Source organism: Ambystoma mexicanum, chromosome 7p, assembly GCF_040938575.1.
Source record: "Ambystoma mexicanum isolate Mex_15411 chromosome 7p, UKY_AmexF1_1, whole genome shotgun sequence".
Lineage (NCBI taxonomy): Eukaryota > Metazoa > Chordata > Amphibia > Caudata > Ambystomatidae > Ambystoma > Ambystoma mexicanum.
In genome coordinates this window covers 461,706,500-461,728,288 of record NC_090939.1, presented here as the reverse complement: position 1 = coordinate 461,728,288, position 21,789 = coordinate 461,706,500, and the positions used below count along the sequence as shown (strand labels likewise).

The following is a 21,789-nucleotide window of genomic DNA, read 5'->3' as shown; positions in this document are numbered from 1 at the left end:
GTGCTTTGATAAGGCGCTAGCGCTCCAGGTGATATTTGCCAGTACATCAATGTTTCAAATGCACTATTTGGTTTAATTTGTAAGACAATTGGTCTGTTATTCAACACTTGCACCGCATCTAGGATGCGTTCACGCCACCCTTTTAGGTTACCAGTTTTTCGCAACTGTTCTTTCAAAAAACCATTAATTCTCTCAATCAATCCCGAAGCCTCTGGGTGATAAGGGATGTGGAAAATCCATTCAACGATCCTTTTCCTAACAATAGTCTTGAATCAATTTTCCCTTCAAATGTGACCTATTGTCACTCTGAATCTGTAGAGGTATTCCATAATATACTGCCACTTGATCTAACAATTTAATAGTATTTAATTGCGTGGCTCTTCTGCACGGTAGAACCATCAAATATCCTGAATACGTGTCCACAAACGTGCACGCATATTGACATCCTCTGCTGATCGGCATCGGACTGATATAATCGATCTGCCAGATTTTACCATGTAAAGTACCTTGTTTCAGTGTACAATGAATAACATATGGGATAGATCTCTGTTTCTGATGCTGGCACACTTGACATTGCAAAATTACTGTTTTCACTATTTCTAAAGGAATACTAATTGCTCGATCTTGTGCCCACTTGATAGTAGCCTTTGCTCCAAGATGCCCGCTTTTCTGGTGTGCCCACTTAGCAATCCCTTCCAGATAATTTTCTTCAGACCTCGCAACCACAGCCAAAATGTTAGCGTGTTCATCTGCAACAGAATTAAACCAACGTTCGAATGAGTCTGTCACGCAGTGTGCATCTACATGATACACGGTCACTATACTGTGCATTAACATTTCAGCGATATCTTGCCACAGTTCCTTTCCCCATAATTCTTTTGCATGAATCTTCTATCCATTCTTCTGCCATGTTGGCAGCCAAATAACTAGTCCGTTCACGACGGACCATGAATCAGTGTATATGTAACAGCATCCAGAAGCTTCTTGTATCATTGTCTGATAAACTGCATACAATTCTGTGAATTGGCTAATCTTGCCTTTTCCCGATGTTGTCAATATTTTCTTCATTTTGGGATTATATGCCACAGCCTTCCAGTGTCGCTCAGTCCCTACATATTTAGTTGAACCATCGGTGAACCAAGCATGTTCAGTTTGTTCATTTGTCAAATCCTCTTAAGGGACTCCCCATTTCACAGGCAACTCACAAATTTGGGTCTCCTTTGAGGGTTCCAAATCCACTAGCGGAACACCAGCTACTTGTTCATGTAATTTTCGCGGTCCCCTCCTTTCCTGTTTTGGCACGATCTTGAATGTACCACTTCCATTTAATGATGCTAGTCTCTTGAGCATGTCCTACTCTATGGGCCTGATTCACAGAGCATTTACCTATAGGTTTGCGCCATTATAGAAACCTTCTGTGAATCCGGCAGTATGTGTTTTAGGAGAGCTCAGTACCCATTGCATGATCGGGATTTCTGGTTGGATCAATACATCATGACCCACCGTCATCTGTTCTGTATCCACAAGAGCCCAATAGCATGCCAACAATTGCTTTTCAAAAGGAGTCTATCGGTCACCGTCTTCGGGTAATTTACGATTCCAAAATCCCAAAGGATCATGCTCCTGTCCTGTTTTTGCCATAAACTCCATTTGGCATAATTTCCATGTACAGACACATTCAATTCAACTTCCCCTGCTGTCAAAGGCCATAAATCCAGCATTCTCTGGATTGTATCTTTTGCTAGCTGAAATGTCTTCTCTTGCTCCTCGCCCCATTCAAAATCGGATTTTGTTCTGTGTTACTTTGTAGAGAGGTGCTAGAATCTGCCCTATGTTGTTTCCAGAACCCAAACAACCCTAAAAACTGTTGTTTCTTATTCACCGGTGTAGCGAACACAAGGATCTTTTGTTTAGCCTTCGGCACCATCTCACGATGCCCATTATGGCACTGGATTCCCAGAAAAATCATGGTCTGCGCTGGACCTTGGTTTTTTGTTTCATTAATTACCCATCCTTCCTTTCTCAAATAATAGTGTCTAGGTGCGTCCGTACACTCTGCTTATCCTTTCCCTTTATTGGAATGTCATCAATGTAGTGCAAAATCTGTACATCAGGTTTGCACAGAATCTTTTCCAAATGTTCCGCCACCAGCCGGTGACAAATGGTCAGACTATGCATGATTTCCATGGGTAAACGTTGAAACGTATAATGCCTCCCAGTCCAAGAAAATGCAAACTGCTCCTGACACTCTTTAGCAATGGGCACAGTGAAAAAAGCATTTGCCAAATCTATCACTGTCTGCATACCAAGTTCCCTCGAACCTTTGCACATTTTCGATCAACGTAACTGCATGTGGGACTTGCAGGTATTAGCGGCGGAGTGTACTTATTCAACTCACGATAATCTACAGTCATCCTATAGCTTCCGTCCGTCTTCTTAACTGGCCAAACGGGATTGTTCCAAGCCGTGATTACAGGACGTAGCACGCCTGCTTCAACATAACTCTGAATGGTATCAGAAATCTCCATCTGCCCTACAGAAATACAACATTGTTTTATGGACACCCGTTTTGTGGCTAAGGGAACCTGCACGGGGCATTTTCAATTTTCCCACAATGATTGGGTGCACCTCAAGGCACTCACCCCGAACTGATATATTTTACCTCCTAGTTCTAAAGTCAATCCTTCCAGAATATCAAAACCAATAATATATTCAGGTATGAGAACAATGAACACTTGGTTTTTATTCTTTTTTAAATTACCAATTTTCATGCCAACTTTTGTTTGGACTGCAGGAGTCTCTTTCACTCCCAGTCCAGTAATGGTAAAATGTCTACCATTAAATCTTGAAGGATTCCCATTAATTAATGAGGCCTCTGTCCCGGTATCAATCAAAGCTCGAACCTCTTGCATATTCCCTGATTGCCAAAATAATTTCACATTCAAATGAGGTCGTCTGTCTACCATATGAATGTGTCCCCATAGAGCCGTCATCCATCTCCTCAGGCCGCGTGGAAGGGGACTTATCCCCATCTTGCTTGTTCACATCCTGCCTTTTTACTTGTTTATACTGTTCTTTCCCTTCAAGCCCTCGCTTTTTATACACCTGATACATTTTGTGAGTCTCAATTCCATCAATATGTTTGCGCAGCACTACATCTTTTTGTAGTGTGAAAAACATGTATTTTCTACTTACATGTGAATCTCTACTGTCGAACCTCTTTCCAGGGGTCTGTTTGTCACTTCGCCCCTCTCTCTCTCTTCTAAATATGGGTTTCATGGGACAACGGCAGGAACCAAGGTAAATCGGTCGAATCTACAAGAAGACTTGCCACACCTCCGTCAAATAATATGACCATCCATGTTAACAGAGGCTCACCAGCCCTCTGTTTCAATCGGTACATTATTTCCTCAATCTCTTGTTGAGAATAATCCTCTAACATTGTCAAATCCACTAGGCCACCTCTGGGATTATTCGGATGTGGTCCAGTCTGTCTACGCGTGAATGGTTTAACGGTCACTTCTTTCATGTCAGGCTCTGCTTTGGACGGTACCTCCCTATCTGACCTATTCTCTGAACTAGTACTGTCTAATACATCCCCGTCCCATTGGTCGGATCTCAATCAACCCCTGCAGAGGCAATCACTGTTGCCACCTTGCAGGTATTCATTCTTCCTCTTCTCTTTCGATATTTGTATCAGGCAACTCTCAGCAGCTTGCTTGGCTACTGCTTGATATTTATTGGCCTTATCATGATACAATTTCATCTGAAGCTGCTGCATTAATGCAATCTGTTTCTCAGCAGCCAGCACCTTTTCCAATTTTAAGACACTCACCTGAAATTCTATATTCTGTTGATGTACCTTTGTAAACGCATGCAACAAAATCCACCTTGCCTGCTCAAAGCTGAGCATTTCTTTCCCTTTTCTACTAATACTTGTTGCAAGCAAGCCACCACCTCGGCCGGGCTCGCCTCTCCTATACTCGTGTCGCAGGTCTCACTCAAACCGGCGCCACACGCCTAAGTCTGTGCCAGTTTATCATACGGACCCTTTGTCCACCCTAGGATCATCACTTCGGGACAATCTCTAAACAAGGAACTCATCCTATCAATGGATGTTTTACGTCCCTTCTCGCAAATACCTCAGACACAAGCGCACAATTTACAAATGTACCGAAATTGCCATCCTGGGTCCAAGCTTCAGATTCGTTTGGTCTCTGTCATCAATTTCAGCACAAGAACCCTGCTCCCAGCGCCATTATGTTTTGCTTTTCAGACAAGTGTAATGACCTCAGAACTACTCACCCTATTACACAGACCAAAAGCTCTCGGACTCAGGAAGGCAATACTACACACATAGGCCAATGATTGGAATATAATTGGCTCTTTACTGGCCATGACTATTGGAATAAATGCAATTGGTTATATATAGACACACAAACAGAAATAGTTACAAAGGATCTACATCACCGTTAGTGCAGTTGTAGGAAAAGCCTTAATCTCAGTCACGGCGACACTACCGAGTCCCGAGGCAGGTACGCAGAGAGATCACACATACTAAAGGGGTCTGGAATGGAGCGTCCTCCCTCTCAGCGAGACTTCATCACCCAGGGTTTCAATTCTCTGTCCCCTCATCGGGATACCTCTCTTCTTATGGGGGACAAATCCCTGTTCCCAGCCGAAGGACAGACAGCAAGCATGGGAGGCAAAGAGCAGAAAAATCCAGACAGCAGTGGGAAAACCCACTTGTCTTCCGCGCGCTCTTTCCCAGCACCCCTTATCAATGCACCTGCACATCTCTGACTCCCTTCTCGGCTCGTCCTTGAGTGAACAATACAACAACTACCCTTCATAGTGAGCTCCTCTGTTCCATAATATAATATTGCAATCGTTGCAGAATTCATGTCTACCTGCTAACTGAGCTCACAGAAACGTAGACTTTCAATTTGGTTTGGAAGTGAATGTCCAAAATGGCCGCACAACGAGCCATGGTTTTTGCAAATTTTCTGCACACGCATTACAGTGCTTTCGTCTTCTTTCTTCATACAATGTTGCTTTTCACAACCTTGAGCTCAACACAGTCCGATCTAATATCAGCTCTTTCCAACTCACCGGCTGTGCCGACCTCTATTGGCACATCCTACCTCTGGAGTCAAGGACAGTACCACAATGGCAACCACTTCTCCCCACCCTGGCTATCAGTGCACGAGGATCCCATGTACCGCTGACATCCTTTGCACCATTCCTGTGCTGCAATTCTTGGCCTTACATTTCCCTTCTCTGAGGCTCTGTGGGTCTGGGTTCAAAAGGGCAATTCCCTTCTCGTCGTCCTTCAGGTCTCACCGCCTTTCTCCTCCGTTTGAACTGCCTTCCTGGAATAGCTGCTTCCTCATCCGTTTGGCCTTGCTCAGAGTGTGCTTTCATGCTCTGCCTTTTATCCCTGTGGGGAAAGGGAAGGGAAGTCAGGTGTGTGTAATTCTCAGCAATTACCGGACTCTGCCTGACCCTTCTGTTGGGACATGTCACGTATACAGCTATGGTGTTAGTCTGTCATCTTTCGTGGTTATCGGCCTGTGAGAAAGTGTTTGTGTCAAGAAAGGGGGAGGGTTGCGTTTCTAGATATCCTATGGGGTAGGATGGGGAAAGGGTGTCATAAGATAGGGGGTACCGCGTCTCACCCTTCGGTGTCCCACTTCCACTCCCTGAAGACCCCTCACCCAGGTGATCCTCCTGCACTGGGCCACCCCCAATAACTGGATCCAATAGCGATGGCCGATTCTTGGCCACCTGGATGACGGATCCCCAGTGACTAGTAAGTGAGACACCTTCAGGTTTCTCACACAATCCTGCAGCATTTTGACCCACACACCAGATCTCCACTATTATAAGTAACACACTTGTGACCAAAACTGAAACCTGTCAAGGAACCTTCGAGAACATGAACCCAATGACCCGCCCTCAATAGGAAGCCACCATCTAGTTCATTTTGAAAGGCGCACAAGTTGTTTGTTGACACAGATGGCAAGGTGGCAGTCAGATAATAGTGAAGATGGTCCAGGGGTGGAGGAGGGAAATCGGGCTAGTTGGGTATCATCAGCAAATAGGTGATATGAGAAACCAAAAAAGGGAATAAACTGCCAAGTGAGCAGAAGTAAAGGGTGAAAAGGAAAACTTGGGGGACACCCAGTGGCAGGAGTTGGCAGTGGTGGTGCCTGAAATCCGCTAGATGCAGAAAAACTGGCCCGAGAGATTGGGGCAATCTAATTGAGCACTAAGTATTGGGTGCCTATGTCAGAGAGGATGAGTGGTTAACAGTATCAATGGTTGCAGGAATATCAAGGAGGATGAGAATAGTGGGAAGGTGTGAATGGTTCTACTGACATAAAGTTGGAGGTGAGCATAGGAGCTGTCTCTGTAGAGTGATTACTGCAAAATTCAGACTGATGAGAGATGGCATAAGTCATTGGTGACTGTGTTGAACATGACAGGTTCAAAGATTTTGTAGTAGTGTGGAAGAAGCGAGACATGCCACTAATTGGCAGTGTTGGGGTCAGGAGAGGGTTTTTTGAGAATAAGAAACCCAATTGCTAGTTTGTAGCACAGGGGGAAGATCCAGCAGCATTAGAGCTGCTTAAAAGTGGGTAGAGGTAAAAGCAGGCAACAGGTGCAATGCTTTTGGTCACCTGCAGTGCAAGGGGTTCAAAGGACGCACAGCATGGATTGGTTGCCCTGGAGATTGGTTCAAGCTTGGTAGGTTAGATCATGGAAATGGACTGGTGGGCAGAAATGGTGGGGCACGGATGCAGAGATTGATAGAGGTGGTAAGGTTCTGGAGGAATGGCAGTAATTAAAATGTTGCAAGAGTAGTAAGGTGCAGTGGCAGTGAGCAAGAAGTGGTGATGCATTGTGAGCAACGAAGGACCAGCATGGCCTGGAGGGTAATGGACAACTTTCAGATGTAGGAGCAAAGAACCAAGAAAAGAAGGTTTGTGTATTAGTTGGATTGGGCATACCCAAAAGTTTTGATGAGGGCAGGCTCCATGTGGAAGATTAGGAGAGCAGGACTTGCACCAGTGATAGTTGTACTTGCATTGTTGCCTCTAGTTTCTGGATGTGCAAGGATGAGAGGGAGTGAAGGTATGAGTGGGATAGTGATCAGAGGTAGCAGTCAGAGTAGAATGGAATTCAAGAAAGGCTTATTGGTACAAGAGGCCTGGCGAGGAGAGAGAACAGAAAGAGATTACCTGACTTGGGCTAGATAGGGAGTTACCAATAATCTGGTTTACATTTTCCATTAGTGATGGGGGAGTTGAGAGGAAGGGATAGTGGAGGATGTACAGCAACAGTGAAGGGAGGAGGGAGTAGTCTTGTGGAAAGTTGTCAATTGTTCGGTCCGTCAAGGTGGGGTTAAAGGAGAGGACGATGAGGTAGAGCGAGTTGTCTGAGTTATGCGTGGGAACGTTGCAAAGGTTAATCAGGGAATGGGCAGAGTATAGAGTGCAGTTTAAGACAGTGTGAATTGGGGATGTTTGGAAGTCACCCATTAGAGCAATAGGGGCCTTAGTATCGGTGGGTAAAGGAGTTAAGGAAGAGATCAAGGTCAGGAAAGAAAGAGTTTAGTTGGCCAAAAGGCACGTAGATGGGTAGTACAGTGAAGGAGGTAGGAGATAGGAGTTGGGCAGCTTTTTACTTAAATGCGTAAGGGAGGAAAGGTCAGATGGAGGAATGGGGCAGATAGGCAGGTCTTACTGATTATGAGTTTGACCCCTCCATTACATTTGGTCCATCCAGGGGTGTAAGAGATGGAAGCATAATTACTTGACAGTCGTAAGTGTGGAAGTATCCTGTGGTAGATCCAGGAATCCGTGATGGCCATGACAGAAAGGTGAGCGTGAGGAGAGTCAAAGTAGTCCATGAGAAATTAAGATGTATTGCTATCCGATTGGCCATTTCAGGGTCTGAAAGTAAGATTAGAAGAGAGTGGGAGGATGAAGAGAGAGAGCTTCCAAAGGAGAGTTGTGGGGCATAGGAGAGTTTGGGGAAAGTGGTTTCAGAATAAGTAGATCAGCTAGAGTCGTATTGTGTTGGAGTTAAAATATTGGAAAGGGGCAAGAGGGACCTGATGAGGAACCCTGGGGTTAACACCATTCTTTCTATGAAATCCCCATTAGAAGGTGTACGAGAGTGCAGTGAGAAAGAAGGCAATATTTTTTGGGAGATAGTGAAATTGAGGTGGGGGAAAATGGGGATCAGGAGGACCACCAGTAAATGCACTAAGCCAGTGGTGGCCAATTAAATAACAGACTGGTAGTGACCAATAGAACTAAATAATAGTCTGGAAGCAACCAATACAGCTAAATAATAAGCTGTAGTGACCCACACAATTAAATAAAAGGCTAGAAGTGGTCAATGTAATTAATTAATATGCAAGTATCAACTGACACAATTAAATAATAGGCGACGAGCAACAAGCACCATTAAATAATAGGCCAATACCCACAAGCACAATCATGAGAGCAAGGGATTTGCATAACCTTCACCTGATGCGCTCCAACGCCAACCTGGAGATCCCCACGTGGGAAAGAGGGAACCAACATGCTTCGATCGATCATGTATTCGTCTCCAAGGACCTACTTTCGGTGATCCATTCCTTTGCGGTTAAGCGGACGATGTTCAGTGATCATAACCTTCTCATCACAGAGGGGAAGAACTGCAGACCCTATTCCCTCGCATACCCTATCCCCTTGGAAAAGTCGTCTACGGGGAATCGGGTAAAGATATCGGAAAAAGGACTCCGGGAAATCGATTCCCAATGTTCCCGCTTCCAAGTTTATGGTGAGACTCTGGGAAAATCTGCCAGAGACGTCCTGGATTACACCCCATTGCTGACCAGATTCTCGATACCAACGTCAAAGTTCCGCAAATCGGCAACAGCCCCAAACCACCTATATAATATCGATTTGGTGGAAAAAAGAAGGCTCCACAGACGCTTAAAGAAAAGATACTTAAATAAACCTACCGCGGAAAACCTTAATCTGTGGAGGCTGGCTGTCCGCGAATACAAGAGTGGGCTTAGACACTACCGCCACAAACTCTACCAGTGTGACGCAGAACAAACGCTGTCAGCCATCTGCGGAAATAAACCTAAGGAATTTTGGAACCTGATTAAGGGAACTCTAAATAAAACATCTGGAGATATCCAGAATAATGTAGGAGAGGCCAAGTGGATAACCCACTTTTCAAATCTGTTCGCACCGATAGCTGACAACAACCTTTCGTTTGGTTTCGGTACTAGAACAACAGTCCACAATACCGAATTTTGGAATATCCCTGCTGATGAAGCAACGATTCTGCTAAAAATAACCAAATTGAACAACTCGAGGGCTCCCGGGCCGGATGGCCTCTGTAACGCCGAGCTTAAGACCAATCCAGAACTATGGGCAACTATAATGAGTAAGATCTTCAAAAATTGCAACCACCTTCAGGATATCCCTCTGTCTTGGAAAAGAGGGATTATTGTACCTATTTTCAAGAGGGGTCCCACAGACGACCCGGGTAATTATAGACCGATTGCCCTTTTGGACGTCATGGGCAAGGTGTTTGCATCTCTGGCCCTGGACGCTTTCCAAAAATGGATCATGGACTCGGACCAAGTGGATCCTTTTCAAAACGGCTTCGTAAAAAACTCTGGAACATCAACTAACATCTTTCTACTAAGTTCTCTGAAAGTCAGAGTACTGCAGGGAGGCCCTCCTATCTACATGGCTTTTATTGACCTGGTCCAAGCTTTCGACCAGGTCAACAGACAACGACTATGGGCCAAATTGGAAAGCATAGATTGTCCTAGCGACATCTTGGAACCCATAAAAGCCTTAAATCACGGAACCTCAATACGGGTGCGACTAAGTGCCGAAGGCAGATTGTCAAGGGAAATATTTACATCAAGGGGCGTAAAGCAGGGATGCCCGCTAGCACCAGCCCTGTATAATGCCTATATAGCAGACTACAAGAAATCATCGGAACTGATCAGAAGTTTCCCCCCCTCCCTAGGAGGCTCAAAAATCGAGAGATTACTCTATGCAGATGACATCATCCTCATGGATTTAACCCCTATAGGCTTGCAACGCCAATTAGACAATCTCACACGCTATATGGCAGAAAACAACTTAAGATTGAATAAAGAAAAAACTAAAATTCTAATATTGGGAAGACCAGCCATAAGAAGGAAAAAATTCACTTGGTATGGAGAAGGGAAGATGCTGGAAACTGTCGAGGCCTTTAAATATCTGGGCATTATGATCAGCAACGACAAGGAAGAACAAGCCATGCAGGAGGCCCTTTGGATAAAACTGAAGAAGCTTACGGCGCAGGCCAAAGCAGTGGACAGGAAGCACAGAAGATTTTCCATCATTCCCGTTATAAGATTTTACAAAGCTAAAGTCGTTCCTGTCCTGATTTATGGCACGGATGCAATGCCCCTGATCCCTGACTCAATCTGGCCAAAATTTGAAGGTTTCTTCTGGCGGGGTGTTTTAAACCTGGCCACCTCGACACCGATAACACTGATAAGAAGAGAATTGTGCTTATCCTCTCTTCGGGCCTTAAAAATGAGATCGACCATTATGCTATATCGTAAAGTCTTCGACTCTACAAAAAACAAAGTTCTGGACCTTATCAGGAGAGGAACTAACTACTGGAACAACTCAATGCTGACCAAATGGGCCCAATACAACCTCTCCATTCTTCAAGAACTAAACATCAACCTGGAAACATTAATACAAAATCCCAACCAGGTATCAAAGAAACTTCTCGAAGCTGACTGGATAAACACACTGGAAGTTGCAAACAACTACTCAATGACAGCCAATTTACCCAGTATGCCGATGAAACTTGACGGGGTACGTGGATACCTACGCAAGTTCCCAGATAAACGGCTAAGCAGAACTTTCCTAAGGTTCAGATTGAACCAACTGAAAACAAATGAAGTCCTATTGATTCGGAGTCAATCCAGCACAAACAACTGCCGGTTTTGTGAAACATCGGACATCGTGGAAACTACTAAACATCTGATCCTCGAATGCCCTGGACTAACAGGGAACAGACACCGATTTTTGGCCGACCCATTGAAGAACTACCGCACCCTCGACTTAGAAAACCTATGGGTCCTATTGGCTAGCGGTAACAACAGAAGGTGCACTATCGGTCTGTCTCTGTTTCTGGAAAAACTGAACTTGTGAAATTGGCCTTTTTGCTAAAGATCTCACTCAGAATTAAGAATGAACAATTCAATAAATTGTCACTGCTCGGATTTTTGTAAAAATTGTAACACAATTAAAACAAAAAAAAAAATTAGGTAACAGGCCAGTACTGACCAATGCAGGTAACTAATGGGCCTGTGGAGGATGGCTAGATGCGGTTGTGAGTGGGTGGAGATCAGAGTTACTTGTAAGGAGGCCAGATAGAGCTGGAGAAGGGTTGTTAGTGGTGAGGTTAAAGTTCAAAGTAACTGGGTGGTGTTGATGGGCACAATCATGGGAAAAAGGGCAAGAACAGTGAAAGAGAAAACAGATGAGACCCTTAGTGATCTTCCTTCATCTGACAGCCTGACGGCGAGGCCCTGTGGCAAGAAGAGATGAGTGATGACCCTAGGCCACATGGGAAGGCAAAACTCAATCACTAGGTTAATGGAGGACCTGGTTCCTTCTAAATGAACTCGCAGCACAGTATACTCTCCCCGACTTTGGTCCATTGACCTGTCTTCTCATTTTATTTTATTTCATTTGAATTGATTTATAAAGCACCTTTGCCAAAGTGACAATTGTTGCGGTTGGCTACAAAAAGGGCATCTGTTAGGTCTGGATGGTCTTCTCTGAGAACCTGCGAACTACGACAAGCACATTCTTAAGTAATATATTTGATTAAAGTATAAAGGGGGTGCTTATTGAGGTTACACATATCATTTAATGCTTAATGAATGGGAATTGGAGGAGTAGGTCTCAGAGGAATGAAGATTGCCATATTTAACCAGGGAATTACCTGGGCATAACACAATTAATTAATAGGTCAGTAGGTGCCTTTACAGTTAAATTATTGACCAACAGAGGACAGCTAAATTACGTTGTAAGTGTTTAGAGATTTTGGTTAGTTTTATGAAGGCCAGATGTTAATGGAGGAGTCATCTGTGGTGACAGTACAATTTTGAGTACATGTACTCAACCCACCAGATAAGGTGCGTATGAGGCCCTTTTACGCACAGATATTTTGTCAGTACGGCCCGTGTGGATCTTCATTGTGTACCGTTTACACATGCTATTTATGGCAGCAACCCCATAAATCATGGAGCTCACTGGTGACAGCCTGGCCAGCAGCAGCTTGCAAATCCACTCTTTACTTTAGCAATCCACACAGTTCCTTGAAAGAAGCAACTGGGATGCGTCTTAGTCTGTTTATTTTTTTAACACTCTCCTCTGTTAATGATCCTATCAAGTTAATACCTTCTGAGTAATATACAAGGGAATTTGTGTTTTGTTCACTTTGTTCAACTGCTTGCATTTTGTAGGTTACAGTGCTATTAAACCGTTTTGAATCATGAACATGCTTTGCACTTTGCTTTAGGAAACATGTAGCATTGTGTACAATGTAAATTGTCTTAAACAGGGGCTGCATTTCTGCTTCATTTTCCTCTGTTTTAATCGGCTTTAATAGAGGCTGTTGCAGCATGTGCATTTCATACTTCATTTTCTTTTTATAACAGATGCACATCAATTGCGTTTAATGGCTTGGGGTTCTTGATTTCTTGAATTTTCAGGAGAGCCTCCCAGCAAGCAGTTGTTTGGCATTTGTGAGAAGGAAAACCTTTTGGTGTTATATATGAAGATGTGTTTTTTTTGTTTTAGGATTGCATGTGTGCGCATGCATGAAAGGGCAACGTACATACTTTGATTTCTTAGAGAGCAAGGAATAGCTAGGAATGTGGTCTGGACTTTACTTAAATCCCTTTATGAGCGCCCATAGCAAGCAGGTATAATGGAAACATGTAGAAGCACTGTTGTATATATTTTGTGGCTGCACTGATTGTACAGTTAACCTCTCAACAGGGCTGATATATATTCAGGCAAAGTAGCCTTATTTATCAGCAAAGCTGCTATAGGCATGTCATGGCACAGTGGCAATTATTCACAGCAGGGCTGATTGCATCATGTCCATATTTCCTAGCAAGAACAGTGTCTGAGCTCTTCCCACCATCCTCCTGAGCTAGTGTGATGCACACTGGTGGGCAGTGTGAGAAGATGGCATTGCTGCAAATATCTTTCAATCCCTTCTACTCGGTCTTGCACTTTTCAAAACCTCTGCTTCTCTCATGTCCGATTACTGAGTTCCACTACCAAAAATCTAGCACATTTCAAAACCTCATTATGAATCTCCTGACTCGCATGTAGGATAGTCCAAACAGGCTTAGAGCTTTTGACAAGCCAGTTATGTCAGACAAACCTTAAACCCTAAACCAACGTGCCTTTCAGCATCAACAGCCTGTTTAGAAACATATCTCAGTGGGTCAATAACCCTGCTGCAGAGATCGTTGTGTAACCTGTTAGTTCAAATCTTGTTGATATGTGAGTTAATGCGTCTGCATCAGAGGGATGTGTTTAAGTTGCAGGAAACATTCAATTGTAACAGAACTGACTTAGCTTTCGACTTATCAAAAGGACTACTAAAGGTTCTGTGATTCAGAACACACACATTTTATCAGGGATGCTATACCAGTAATGGCTCAGAATACACGCCTCTCATCTGGACTGCTATACCTGTAATGGCTCAGAACAAGCACATTCCATGAGGGCTGCTATACTTGAAATGGCATATAGTGCTGGTAAAGCATCTGCATTACGCACGTGCTGCATCTGGTGAGACAAACCTCTAACTCTATCATTCCCAGCCTAATGGCCAAAAGGTTTGCATACATCTAGAAGGAGCACCCAATAGTAAAGCTGCACTAGATTTGAAAATAGAAAAGGTATTTTCAGCGTTTTGGATATTTATTGGTGCTATGTCAAAAGACAAACAGAAAAACAGGAGAGGAAGAGCCACTCTGAACCTAAGCAATACAAGAGAACAAAGTTGGGGTGGTGGGAGGCAGTGGGGGAGGTCTGAACAGAGAGGATACTGGACAATACAAAACAGGAAGTCAAGCAACAGGAAGCAAGACCAATGAGCTACAAGATAGGGAAACAGAGAAAGTGAGAAGAGAAACAGAGGTAAATAATAGTACACACACACAATAGGAGTGAGGGTTAGAAGCAGAGCAAAGGAGACATTTAGAGACAGTAAAATAAGAAAACAAATATCAACAGCAGGCAGGGATAACTGGAAATAGAAAAGAAAGACTAGAGAAAGGCATGTCAGTAACATAAGAGGCAGTGCAAGAAAGATAATCAAAAGGAGCAGAGCAGCAACCACAACAGATAATCTTTTTTTTAAAAACAGATATAGCCAGAGTAATGACATGAGAGAGGAAGAGGAGTTATGTCAACCGATACAGCAAGATAGAGGAAGGAAAAGGCCACAATAGAATGCAGAGATGGGAAAGTCATAGTGACAGAGAGACAGACTGCAAATTGTGGCATAGCAACAATTAATGGTGAGAGCCAGAGCATCCGTGAGAGACTGGGGAATCCAAGCAGCAAAGGGAAGGAAAGATGGAGCAAAAACATGGAGTGACTGTCAAGCAAGTACTTCCAGGCAGCAAAAGTAGGCCTGAGAGATGAAGAAGTGATGCTGGTAGAGTGAGGGACATGATGTATAATGTAACTAGCTGGCATCTGTAGTAGTTCTTAAGAGTTTTGGTGTCCAAGTATAATGAAGATGAACCTGGGTAGTGCACACCAACAAGTTCTTTGTCACTAATGTTTTCGAACACAGTTTTAATTTTACGCACAAATTGGATAGTTGTCAGGCAGTTTTTAGTCTCTTGCGAAGGAGGAAACAAATTTTTACTGAAATTGGATTTACTCTCTAATTCTAAAAAGTGGGAGTAAAATACTCTCATGCCAAAATCCTATCTGGAGCATTGCCTGCACTAGTATTAAATGCTGCCATCTTGTAACTGTCACATACACATGGCATTGAATACAGAAAATGATCACGGAAATTTGAACATTTGCAGTTGTTTCAAGCATGTTGATTCTGTCTGCACAAAAGATAGCTCACATAAATGTTTACAAATGCCTCGCCTGTTTGCAAATGATTGTACCATTTCACGCATACTATCTTCATTGTTTCTTTCAGATATTCCCTGGAAATGAGAACAGCAGTGGGCACGTAAGGAATCGCTTCAACCCCCCTATTATTTCCAGGTTCATCCGTATCATTCCAAAAACATGGAACCACAGCATCGCTCTTCGTTTGGAACTAATGGGCTGTGATATTTCATAGGGATTCAGGTCAATAATATGTCAAAAAAGGATTACTTGAATTTCTGGAAAGTCATACCGCACCACTTCTCTCAGTGCATGGCAAGCAAGGCAAAAGAAGATAATCTTGCTACACAAAATTGGTCCAGGAGCTTCCCAATGTATCATCAGTTCCATCTATGCTGAGACTAACTTGTTCAACAATTGAATAATATGATGATTGCAGAAGCCTTCAGCTCCCAATATTAATAGTATTATACCGTGAATGTATTTTGTATCAGTTATACACTGTTTAAAAGTGTCTATTTTTGTATATTGTAAAATAAATTGATCATCACTCACAAAAAGAAATCCAACTCTGCACACCAAAGAATACTGAAACTTAATGGATTTTTGTGAGGCCAGAAAATACTGGTTACCTTCACCAGCCTCGAGGCTCATAGTGTGTTTGTTTTAAGCAACACTGCTGTCAACATATTTTGTTGCTTTATTTTTCATAGTCTTCTTAGGATAGCGTCTGTTAGCGGCAAGTGATCCCAGTAACTATTGTTGGTGTATCTTTTCACTGATCAAATTTAAATTTGTAAAGGGAAAATACTCTTTTTTTACTTTCCTTTGAAAGTCTTTTTAAGGTTCTGCAATAAAGAGAATATAGCACACTCAGAACGATGGAAGACTGAATGCACATTCTCATAATTTGTCTCATTGAATGTATTAATCTTGTAAAAACAAAAATGGTAATAATTATCACATGTGGGTGTGATCTGAGGTCAAAAGGAGACTAGACAGGTTACGTATTTTCACAAGGTCAGTTTGTCAGGTCAACCTCTGCTGTACAATGGAATTGTTGTGTTGCCAGATATTGCCTTTATACACTCTGATACTCACAGCATTTGATAGGCATTTGTACAATATGCAAATTGGCGGCTTTGGCATCCTGTTCCCGGATACTCACACATAGGTCAGATATTGCCATCAAATGCCATGTTGTGTGAATCTGCTTTTATACTGTGCCTAGCCACCACCATAGTTGTATAAGAGAGCCTAGCTTTCCTCGTGGAGCGGTGTACTGCGCCTCTCCAAGGCTTTCAAGACCTTGATGTGCTGGAGAAGGGAAGATGAGCGAGAGGAAGACAAGAGGATGGGAAAGCAGGAAAAAGATGCTATAGGCATAAGGAGGGAGGGGTACAGCTGAGAAACATTGTTATGTTATAACCTGGGTGCATGACAGTCCTCATATGTAGACCTGCAAAAGGGAGGAGGCAGATTTGGATTTACAGAGGCATCTCTAAAAGTTGTACCCAGAATAGAATGTTGTTTCTGTGACTGCTAAGCCTTAGCCAAAACAGACTGTGTATGAAGGTGGGTGTTGTTGGTAACATCAGGCAAGGAAATGGAGTAGTCAAACAAGTATGGTAAAAAATAAATAAAAACCTGGCGTCTTGATTTTAAAAGGTTCTTATTACGAGTTTGTGACATGTCATGCTAGAATTTGTTTTTGGTCATGCTGAGACATGGTGGGGCCTTACGTGGGATTAGGCTATCAGAGTGCAGAAATACATAGCCATCTATAGCAAGAAAGCATAGCCTGAGCTACATGTGTAGGCTGTGTTAATTATACTGTGGCAAAGGTGGAGGCGGATTCGTGACAAATAGGGTGAGTTAGGGTATGGAGAACGAGATATCTGTTTTTCTGTATGCATTGACTCTGGCAACCTTCTGTTATGTTATGTTACTATGCGTTGATGGGTAATGAAAGTTTATGGAACGCTTTGTTGCTTGTGCAGTGCTTTATTCCACAGTAAGGCCACCTCTGGGACTGAGGGGCAGGGAAGTAATATTTCACCTCGTAAGCCAACAGCATGAACAGTGCACCCCAGGATCAGCATTGGGGGCACCTCAGCCAGGTCAACAGCCAAAATTGATAGAATGGGCCTGAAACAGAAAGGAATGTGAGGCTCACAGGCAAGAGAAATGGTTATAGGCTAAGCTTGTACACATGGAAAGCCTTTTGATAAAAAAAAAACATTTGGGAGAGGTTCTATGACCAAAATGTAAGTTTGCAGTGATTGCAATCCCTTCAAAAATTAGCTAAATTGTCCATGTTGTTTCACCCTTTATATGACGTTTTTGTGCTGCGCCAAATCACCATCACACCGGTTTCAGAGCACCTAGACTTGTCCTTTTGTGCAAAACATTTAAGCACTCTCTTTGACTCAGCAGAGGTCAGACTGTTAAGTCTTCCACAGAGCCATGGCGCTCTTGTAAGTCTGGTCATGTTGAAACTGTCCCCAAAACAGGAGCGCAAAGGGACAAAGACCTTCTTCTTGATCTCTTAAGCCACAAATGGAGAGGAAAGCTGGAAGAAAATATGGGAACTTGTAAATGAGGATGGGTTTGTGGTGCCCAGGTATTAATACCAAACACTAGCTATAACTCTTATGGCCCAGGTATTTCCATGATTTGGTAGGTTACCATCATACAACTAAGAAATGGCACCAGGTCACATTTTTCGCCATCATACACCCAGGTTCTCCCATCATTTGACAGATACTTTATCATATGACAAGTAATCACACCATATGCCATATTCTGCAATAATAGCCAAATTACTCATACCATATCCATGCTTGTGGCATCAAAAGTCCAGGTACTGTCATTGGCCAATGGATCAACAGAAGACTCTAAGGAAAGTTCTAAGATTCAAAAGGTTTATTATTAAAATCGATGGAAAAAAGTAAGGAATTACGTGTACTTTAGGTTTTCTGGTGGGCATTTAGCACAACATAAACGAGTTAGGCTTTTCTACATGACCATGGCCCACATTCCTCCCATCTCTTTTGTAGACTCCACCTTCCTGGTGAATAAAAGGTTGCACACAGTATTTGGGGTTTGAGCACCCTGCCCTTCTTACTTTGCTGTTGAGGGCAAAGGCTGGGGTTCTATAGCAATTATCAGGACGCTGCACTTCTTCCCTGGCAAAACTGGCACCACCAACCTTAATGCCTTGGGTCAGCTGAATTAGGGCCAAGCATTATTATCTTTAAGATGTTTTCCAAGATCACATTGGGCCCTGGGGCTATCAGGCGTAACCCCTTTCCGTGCTGTTAACTGCCGCCTTAGGTATTGCTCCACAACCAAGCTTGGAGTCTCTCCAGGAGCTCAGGTCCAGACCCGCTCCCTTTCTTTCTGCCCCTCTCCTTGAGCATCTTCTCATCTTAATCACTGCTGCTTCCTTCTCTTTGAGCTTCACCACCTCTTTCACCTGCTGCTTCTCTGTCCTCCCGTTTTCCTTGATTCCAGCCTCGCTCTGAATCCTCCTCGACCTCTATCTTTTTCTCTGTTATATTCTTCTCTAACTCTTCTGGTGTTAATGTTCTATCCTCCCATCTCAACTCTCTTTCCTGCTTCTTTCCAATATTCCACCTTTCGTCCCCTTCCCAGTGCTGCTCTTCTCATGCTTTCTCTGTGAAGTTCTTCAATCCTTGTCTCTACTCTTAACCTCTGCTCCTCCCTGTGTTTCGTTCTCTCGGTCTCTCTCACTCTTTGGTCTCCTCCCCTCTTCTTCTGAACTGCTATTCTTCACCTCTTTCATCTCTCTGTTGCTTTCCTCCTCTCTGCTCCATAACTCAGTGTCCTTCACCTGACACACTCAACTCCTGACTCCCACAACTCTTTTTGACACTCGCTCCCTTTTATACTCATGCAGGATTACCTATGGGGTTCATAATTGCCTGGCCAATGTCACTTGAGTGAGCAATCTCTATGGAACTACCAACTTCGCAGGTGCAGTTACTTGGCACCCATGAACACCGGAAGTCCGGTTTCATATAGACATGCACGAGCAGTTGCCACTACCATCTACCTCTAAAATAACCATTCCTCCATAGCATTGTTCTTTGTTCCAAGGAAACCTATTTCAATGTGTCCTCAGGCCAGTGGACCAAATCTCCTTTGTTTCACAAACATGCCTTTTTCTGCAGTGTTAACAGAATGTCTGCTCTGAGTTGTATAAGTGTTTTTTTTTTCTCACAGTATAAACAATCCACTTACTTTTTGTGAACATTATCCCACACTATTTTGTAGCATTGCGGTAAGTATCAGCAATATTCTTTTTTACAATAGGACCTTTTTATTTGACTAGACTCCACTAGGACTGTATTATTATTATTTGATGTTCGTAGCTTGCTCTCATCTTAGATTTAGGTTTAGATAGGTGTTTTTTACACCCCTGATAAAGTTCAATAAACACCCTTGAACTGCGATCACTTGTGTCTGTCTTACTTTGATACCATGCCTTCCTTACATATTGTGTCAGCAGTGGGATGTGACTCAATTGAAACAAATTGGGGGACCCTACAATTTCAGAGGCTTAGTCATAGAGGTTCCAAGTCCTCTATTGCCATAAAACAATCAATAGGCTTTGATATCTGTAGTAGTAGCGAAGCTATTATCCCCCCTGTGAAAAGAGGAATGATTCCATCAGGTTTGGTTTTAATAGCCCCTCTGCCGTGTTACATAAGGTTGGCCCCAAATACTGGCCTAGCTTGGAAATTCGGTATAGACATTCTAGCAGGCATCATCATTCCCGACTTCCAGGGAGATGTAAAGGTTCTCTTACAGAATCATGGTGAAATCCCATTGGAAGTACATCGTGGGGACCAAATTGCTCAAGGAATTCTGGAAAAAGCTCTATTTCATCATTTTAAAGAAAGTCAACCAGACAAAACAGAAAGAAGTGCACTAGGCTTTGGGGAAGCTGATAAACCTTCTAACATCGAAGAGTGAAAGGGAGAAGAGCCTACCATCTATCCCGAACTAGCACTGGCCCAGCGAAACGACCCAGTGCTTGCTGAAGCTTTTTTACAAGCTATTCCAGAAGGAGAAGGTATAGAGAAGGGGAGCCCTTTTTTTCTTCTTAAAGCAGGGGTTGCTGTATAGAAAAGAAATATCTACAGAAGGATTAGAAAAAATGCAATTAGTAATACCAAAAACCCACTGAAAGGTTGTACTAGAGATTGTTCATTCCCATCTAACCGGGGGACAATCCAAAACCCAGGCACATATCAGTGGGAAGTGTTATTGGCCAGGTATCCACGCTGATATAGAGCCCTTTATTTAGACGTTTGAAATATGTCAAAAAAACAACATTCACATCCCATTACCTGCACCTCTGAATCCTTTACGAATCATAGAATTCCCTTTTTCAAGAATTGGGATGGACTTCATTGGGCCTCTAGAAACATCTAGACAGGGCAACAAATACGTCCTTGTGATTGTTGACTACGCAACCAGGTACCCCTAGGCATTCTCTATGCGGAATAATAATACCCAGAAAATTCTCAAACACCTCCTACCGTATTTTTACAGGGTTGGCTTTCCTAAGGAAATACTGACAGATCAAGGTTCAGATTTTATGAGCAAACTCATGGCTGAAGTCAAAGAACTACTCCATAACTTTACGAACTTCTGTGTACCATGCCCAAACAGATGGTTTAATATAAAGATTCAATAAAACATTTAAATTGATCCTACAAAAGTTGGTATATAAAGACGGGAAGGAATGTAACCGAATGATCCCCTGGGCACTATTTGCAGTGAGGAAAACCCCTGAGGCCTCTACTGGATTCTCTCCTTTTGACCTACATTATGTCAGAGAACCTAGAGATGTCCTGGACATGCTCCGGGAGACATGGGAAGAACGAAAAGAAGCACCCATTCCCCTCCCGCAAACTGCAACCAGATTGCAGGAGCATATGAGACTTGTTCGAGATCTAGTCTGTACTCATATGGAAAAAGCCCAGATCCAACAAAAATCCGCTTACGACAAAGTGATCTTAAGATCGTTTTCCATAGGACATAAAGTACTAGTCCTCTTACCCACCTCGGAAAACAAGATCATCTCTAAGCCGCACGGGCCATATGAAATATTGGAACGAACGGGGACCTATACTTATAAGGTAGTCCAACCAGATAGGAAACAGTCCATTTATAACACGTAAATCTCTTAACAGTGGCAGAAGAACCCGTCAGCCACCCATGCCACAATACTATCCTGTTTGGTTCCAGAAGAAATAGACAACTTTGAATTGATTCCTCCAGAGATATCAAATCAACAAGATCTAAAAGATGTAGTCACAAAGTTTCCCGATGTATTCTCCGAAAATCCAGGAAGAGTAAAAGGCACCTATCACTATATTAGAACACCTAAGGGAAACGTGGTTCATCTAAAACCGTCTAGACTCCTGGTAGCCCGTAAACAGATAGTGGTTGAGGACGTGAATAAGATGTTAAGATCAAATATTATCAAGCCTTTTTCCAGCCCATGGTCCTCCACTATCCTATTGGTCACCAAATCTGGCCATTCCTGGAGGTTATG

General features: G+C 43.1%; 1 protein-coding gene across 1 annotated transcript in view; it reads left to right on the top strand.

Moving 5' to 3' along the window:
• The window catches only part of F5 (coagulation factor V), a 1,375,529-nt gene extending 1,359,453 nt beyond the window's left edge, over positions 1-16,076 (top strand). The window contains exon 25 of the mRNA XM_069636481.1: positions 15,286-16,076. Within this exon, the coding sequence (XP_069492582.1) occupies positions 15,286-15,432 (147 nt within the window). The 3' untranslated portion in view covers positions 15,433-16,076. The remainder of the gene's footprint in view (positions 1-15,285) is intronic.
• Positions 16,077-21,789: the final 5,713 nt, after the last annotated feature.